This window comes from Odontomachus brunneus, unplaced genomic scaffold (assembly GCF_010583005.1).
Source record: "Odontomachus brunneus isolate Ranch 3 - 2012 unplaced genomic scaffold, Obru_v1 Obru_scaffold_011, whole genome shotgun sequence".
NCBI lineage: Eukaryota > Metazoa > Arthropoda > Insecta > Hymenoptera > Formicidae > Odontomachus > Odontomachus brunneus.
Genome location: NW_022639461.1, coordinates 419,733 through 426,824, shown reverse-complemented (window position 1 = coordinate 426,824; position 7,092 = coordinate 419,733). Strand labels below are relative to the sequence as shown.

The window sequence follows — 7,092 nt, the reverse complement described above, 5'->3', positions numbered from 1 at the left end:
AGAGAGAGAGAGAGAGAGAGAGAGAGAGAGAGAGAGAGAGAGAGAGAGAGACTAACTGAGAATTAACTGTGTGAAACTGCAATTTTTACTCGCGCGAGTGCTCTACACGTAGTATCGATTTTGTAAAATTAATTGAGGAGAGATGAATGAGGATAACCGTTCAAGTGAAATTTAATTTTCTTCTGTCTGTTATCCAGAAGCGAGAACCCGCTGAATTCTTTCCGATAATGGTTCGTGCGCTTGATCCGCCGCGAAAACGTCATAAAATCTTAACTCAAGATTGATAGACACTCTGAACACGAGGGCGAGAAAGAGAACGAACTCTAACTGCCGGCAATACGTCGCGGTGATACCGCGTATATGTCAATGTCGCGGTCAGCGAGCTTCTCGTATTGGCAAAAATATAACCTCTCCCCCATTCACCCCCTCTCTCTCTCCCCGTCCCTCACCAATCGAGAAGTAATGGCACGAGCGAGACAACAAAACCGCTCGAAATAACCATCGATAACAGTGGCGACCATAACGTTAAATTGCGTTTTCAATTCTTCCGCGTTTTTCTTTTTCAGATTTTTCGTGGCGAAAGAAAAATGAAAAAACAGCAGAAAAAACAAATGCGCGCACATCAATCGTGTTTGTTGATACTACTATACGAATTAACGTTTTCTCGTTTAGCTTCCCGTGTTATTGATTATGCGTTAAGCGTCGCGTATCGATGGAAATACAGGTTGCCCGAAAGGAAGCTTTACGAACTTGAAAGCGTGCGAATCTTTGAACGACGTGAACGACATGACGTTGAAGGAATTTTCAGTTTCGAGAATGATGGCATTTTGTTGAAGATCGTCGTTCAGAGTCATTGTGCAGAGATAATGTTCTACACTGATAAAAAGAAAATGGTCTATTTAACTAAAATTGTAGTTGTTCTTAACCGTAATCATATTTTCTGTTTGTTCTAACACGAAAATGACAGTAGTGACATGCATGTAAGATTATTATTATTGACATTACTATAGGATTTACTAGAAAAAAATGGGTTTTTTATCATATTCTAATTATTTCTCTATGTGATTGCAGTTACCAATACCACCATTTTTTTCTCGTAATTCTAATGTGCAATTTTATTTCTTGTGTTAGCTCTCTCCGGTTTTAATTTAACTTTGGGCTCGCTTCCTCGTCGTTACTTTCCACATCCTCTGATCGCTCTAGTTCCTAAAGCTTCGCACATGCTCGTATCCCAGATAAAAAGGATTAACTTCCTTAACTTGAAGGGAGGACCGACGTTAGCCGGGACAGAATAAAACATCCTGACCAACGGCGCTCTCGAAAGTACCATTCCTTATACCTTGTCTACTCTATCTCTACGCATTATTCCGTCACGTTCTTTCCTGAGTTGCACAAAATGATACGAATTGGCACGTGGCGTCGAACGTAACGCGAACATACTCGAGTTGTAGAAGCAGAAATATCACCTCGCGAAGGGTAGCCGATAGCGAAAAGGTCATGTCAAAGCGTGAAGATCAGGTTGCGAAGAGGCACTCTTTTTAATTCTTCATTAATATCGGGTAAATATCGTGTACGCATAACAGCGTTATAATATCCTGGCAAACAAGCCGTCTTTTAATGTGCCGTATTTCACGTTGTATCCAGCAAACTACCAGGCGTACGGTGAAGGGTACCCCGAAAAGGCTTTGTTTAACGAGCTAAGAGTCGACACAGTGCACTTTAATGACGTCAGACGATTTTAAATGCAGCTAAGAGTGAAGCAAACGCGCCGCTGTACGCTACAACGCGTTGCTGTGATATGCAAAATGAAAGGCTTTCACCGCGTGACGACGATACAGGGCGATCAAGCTTTAACTCGCGACCCATGAACACGAACCCACTTTAATACGTCGCGCGACGTTACTACGCTGAGGAAGAAAGTAGTTGAGTTAATGAGAATTTGTTTGAACGAACCAAATTCGCTCGAGCAAACGTTTATTAGACTGAACGAATGATATATTTACTGTGATGAGTTATCAATCGATTCGAGGTTTGCGATTTGATCAGTAACTATATCAACGCGACTTATTGTTGCCATAACGCGTGTAATTTGTCCAATTGATACAATATTGCCTTAAAGGCGAGTAATCGCCAATTTTGTCGATCCTATTTTCTCTCAATGTAATCACAGTTCACCGTTAATATCAATAGCGCATAACAATGGAGGCGGTTTAACAATGCATCTAAATAAGCTTCCTCAACGCGAAAGAAGAATTTACAAAGATTATTCTTCTAAGATTATAGCGAATACATTACACTGAGAAAAAAATCTAAAAATAGTGAATATTTACTTGATGGATGTGATGGATTTTGCGTCGAGCGAGTCGCCGGCGTTGAATTTTTCTCGCGGCCCAATTTGAAGCGAGAAATTCGCGCAATTTAAGAGCGACGGCCGAATATGTAGACTCAACTTTGGTAAAGATAATTCCCGCGCGAAGCCGTGCGAACTTTTAATCAACGCCGAAATTCACCTTCGCGGCGCTTCTACTGGGGTATCCGTGAGTTAATTGCTAAAGTTTTCCATTTTTTCTTTCGCCACAATAGCTCGAGAGCAATGTAATCGGCCACAATTTTTTTTTAAGCGAGTTACCCTTAAGTCGCGTGAGGTTCCCCCGAATCAAAATTTTTATTAAACCATCATCCGGAGCGTCAGAATAAGAGCGTCAGAATAAGAGACATCTAGAAATCCTCTGCAAGATCGACGCTACTTGCAAGGCTAATGTGACTAGAATCAACATTTCCACTTCGCTTCCGCCGAAATATCTTGCGAAAGGACTCCCGAGGCTTGTCGACGCAATATTTCGTTCGCGCGAGCTCACGGCATCCACGAACTCAATTTTGCCGCGACAAAAAAAAAGGAAAAAGAAAAATAAAGCTCCAAGAGACGGACTGTGCATTTACCACTTCTGCCTATAAATAATTCATGCGTGCATCTCTCGTGCGAGTTCATACTCCTCGCGCGTGCAATAATCCGCAACAACGGAACTCGCGAGGAAACTCGTTTCAGGTCACGTTCGAATTTGGAAAAGTTGAACTGGCAAATCTCCGCGATCCGCTTCCTCGTTCTCTCGCTAATCGGATCACACGTAGAAGATTGATTCAAAGCAAAGTACGCATGTTTACCGTGCCGATATTGAGGCTCATCCATGTAATCGTGAGTTTGCGCTTGGGCGATAACGACGGCGAGGAGGCTTTCCTCTAAATTATTTATAAGCGGGGGTAGCATACTCATACACGCGAGCGTTTCCCCGTTGAATTCATCGGTCGACGCTTCCAACTTGAATGCCCCGTAGACGCGCAATCTATTTTCGAACGTACGTCCCAATTGATCGACGCCAGCAACGCTCGCGTGCGGTCGACAAACGTATGTTCGTGCTGAGAATGTCGACGCGACATAATTACTGCGGTTCGCCGGATTGCTAGAATATGGTCGAGGAATTATCGTCGCGGATCGAGAGAGCGAGCGCGCGATGGGAAAGATTACGCGCCGCTCGAAACAATTACGATTGTCGCGAGCGAGTGACGAGCAGTTTCGTCGGGGAAGTGGCCTGCCCACCCGAGTCGAAATTTTGATCCTACTTTCAGCCTCATTATTCTATTCCACATCTATTTTGACGCTAAAGAAAGTGAAAAGGAAAATTTCGGACATCATCAGAGTCAAAGTAGGAATAAATTGTATCGTTAGAATTAAATCTACTTTGCTAACTTAGCTCCTACTGCGTTTAGAATTCAAGGTTTAACATAGGACCGAAATTTCGACTTGGGTAATTTTAACTAAATATTAACCGTTCTGAACTCACCCCACGACTTTTCAAATTCCCCGAAGCAACATTTTTATTTAGTATTTTTTCTATTTTTCTATGAAAAAACGTTTAAAGATAAAATGTCTATCATCATTTGCATAAATTTCAAAGTCTATCATTGGTAAAACATTGAAAATTTGCGTGATATAAATATATCCGTATGTTAATCTGTTTCTGAATTTTTTATTAAAAAATTTGGTTAAGTTTTTATATCCTTTTTTAGTTTTTTTTTCTTATTAATTCGCATAGACAAAATGGATAATAATAATGATAATAATAATAAGAGTTGTAATTGCATTTGATAAAATCGCTGCCACATCACTATAGTGGTTTCCCGAACTGTAAGGGTTAAAATATTGCCGAGAGAGACACTTCGAATACTCTACTCTCAATTTTCTGACCGTCTACGAGAGACTTCGCGGAATAAATTCTCGACTGCGCTACCTTTTGTGCTTTTTTACAAAGCTGACGGGAGAGCGCGTTAAAACGTAACGAACGATCTTCTCGCCTGCGGGCGCGTGAAAACACCGAAAGATAGCGGGGCAGATGCGAAACGAAATTCGATCATTCAACTACTCACTCTAGAAAGACCTCGGATTCGCTTCGGGGCAACACCAACCTCGGCAATACGATGGCCTTCTTGCGCCTGCTCTTGAGCGTCTGCGCGGCGAATTGGAACTCGGACGACTGCAGCGGCGAGTGTGGGCTCAGGATCGTGATCTTGCGGTCGCTGCCACCGGGACTGGTTAACGAGAACACGTTGGACGGCGGCGGCAAGCTGAGGTGTTGCGGTATCTTCCTTTCGAGGCCCATGTTGGCGAACAAGCCGCGTCTTACCTCGGCATTCATACTCTCCTCGCGATGCAGGTTCTCGCTGCTCCTCGACTCGACCGTTACGATCCTGCGTACGTCCCTGGTCGACGACGTGAGAAAACTCCGGTGGTGACTTCTGCCGGAGCCCACGTGCGTCTCCGACGACGAGGACAGCGACTCCATGGATTTGGAATCCTCGCTGTAGCGGTCGTCGGCGCTGAGGAAGTTCCGCGACGACCGCAGGCTCTCCATCGACCGTGCGGTTACTTGGCCAGCCACACCAGCTGTCAACAGGTGCTGTTGTTGGCGTTGCTGCTGTATTTGCAGCCTGGAGATGCTCTTCACCTCGGGCTCGTATTCCTCTTGGCTCGAGCTAGACTGCGGGCTGCGACTCGTGGCCATGAAGAAACCCAGTCGCGAGCTCGAGTACCTCGTCGAGTCGTCGTTGACGCGCAGGGACGACGACAACGTCGTCATCGTCGACGTGGCCGTCCTCCTGCGCAGCAATATGGACTCGTCGTCGGGAACGTCTAAGGAGTAACCGCCGCTCTTCCGCGACATCTTCTCGCGTATCCTCGTCAACTGCGACGCGTCCTCATCCTTCGGCAGGTTCTCCACTTCGTTCTCGGACGCGCACTCCATCGTGTCGGAGTCCTCCGCGGACTCCTGCGCCCGCAGGGTTAGCTTCCTGCTGCTGGAGGTGAATCTCGTCGAGGCGGTAATCCTCGTGCTGACCGCCGCCGTCTGCACGTCCTCCGCATCGTCTTCGTCCATCTTCGGGGGTCTCGCCGGTTCACGCGAGTTCACGGCGACGAGACTTCTCGGGCGGAATCGCGGCGAGGAGGATGAAACGGGCTCCTCGCGGCGAAGAACGCGACGGAAGTTGTCAGAGAATCATTCGGAGGCGCGGTCGATCCGCCGGGAGCGGAGTCGTCCGCGCGATGTTTCGCGAAACGAAGCGTCCGAATAGTCGAGGCTCCCCGAGGAGGGCCTCGAGAAGCGGGTCGAGCTGGCGGTCCCGCACCGGATCCTCCTCTTCGTCGTCAGATCGAGGCGCGCCGTTCCCGGCACTTTTTCTTTCTCGGTTGCATGACGCTCCACCTACGCGATTTTGCCGCCGTTCAAGAGACGGCCAGCTGAAAATGAACGGTATCTCTCAGGAGAGATTTCGAGACCTTAATTATTAAGAGCACTTGGAGCCACTTTGGGATTTTTACTTCGCGTTGTTCGTGTAACAAACGGACGCGCAAACAAAAGCCGGGAATCGTCTTGGGGTCACATGAGTCGCGCAGAAGGAGATTTAACTACTAACAACCGCGTTGAAGCAGATTGTTTACCGAAAGTAAACTCGTCGCTGATGCCTGAATGCTTCGCGGCGCTCGTGCAAGGTTTTTTCTCTACGTTAATTAAATTGATACTATGACGAAAAATTCAATTATTCTCTGTCTGTCGCGAAAAATCACGTGCAGTCACGGAGTTCCACTGGAAATTCGGAAATTGCATTTCGCGACAGTCGCGTCGCCTTGAACTGCTATTCATTCGGACAGCTTGTGCGCACCATTCGAGATCCTTTCGCAGGGAAATGGATCGACACGCAACGTTGAACCGAATTAACCTCCCCGTTTCTAAAAAAAAAAATAAAAAAAGGAAAAAACGATTGGTACCGTGTTCTCCATTGAGAACAATGATCCGGTTTCGAGCGATGAATAAGACGCTCCTCTTGTATTCACGATCGTTCGTGAATAAACTCGCGTTTTAAACACTTCCGCCGGCAAATATTTGCGTAAGATAGTCGCGTCCGAAAAAAAGAAGCGGGCATAAAAATGGAGAAGAGAATAACGTCAGCGAATGCGAAACGAGCCCGGCAAATATTTTCGCTCGGAACGGGCGGGCGCGGATTCTATTTTCTCGCGGAAGAGAGACTGCCCTCCGGGGACCGGGCATCGATCTTCTCATAAATTCGATTATCAGGCCAATTGAGAGCCGCTTGCACGACAAAATCGCGTGCGACATACATTCCTCCCATTCCCTCCCCTTTTCCTCCCTCCCTCTCTCCACACAGGTCGTATTCGCCGGCACACTTTCCTAGAGTTTACGCGATTGTGCTTAACAACTGTCCGCCGTCGAGTACGTGGATTAAAGTGACCATACTGCAAGCGGAGTAAAATCTCCCCCGCAGGACTCGGCGACGCTCTGGGATAGCGTGCAATTGGCGTGCACTGCGCCGGGGCAAACAAGAATTTCGATGGAACCTCGCAACAATAGCCGGCCCAGTGAAGACAATGGAGACAACGGGTGCAGTGCGGCGAGCAGCCGCTCGAATGCATCTCCCTTTAAGCTCAAAGCGAAGCATCCAGCTTCGGTCGCGATAGCGCGTCGTATAAATGAGAAAACGGTCCAAGGTTTTTAAGTGGTCGGATCGTTATTGTGTACACGC

At 46.8% G+C, this 7,092-nt stretch overlaps 1 protein-coding gene across 11 annotated transcripts in view; it reads right to left on the bottom strand.

Moving 5' to 3' along the window:
• Positions 1–7,092, bottom strand: part of LOC116840694 (cAMP-specific 3',5'-cyclic phosphodiesterase) — a 474,033-nt gene that overhangs the window by 170,333 nt on the left and 296,608 nt on the right. For 4 of the 11 annotated variants that reach the window (XM_032807757.1, XM_032807756.1, XM_032807758.1 and 1 more), the window contains exon 2: positions 4,423–5,791. The exons of 6 other annotated variants lie outside the window; for them this stretch is intronic. In XM_032807757.1, the coding sequence (XP_032663648.1) occupies positions 4,423–5,429 (1,007 nt within the window). In that variant the 5' untranslated portion in view covers positions 5,430–5,791. The remainder of the gene's footprint in view (positions 1–4,422; positions 5,792–7,092) is intronic. One more of the 11 variants, XM_032807759.1, reaches the window with a different exon arrangement.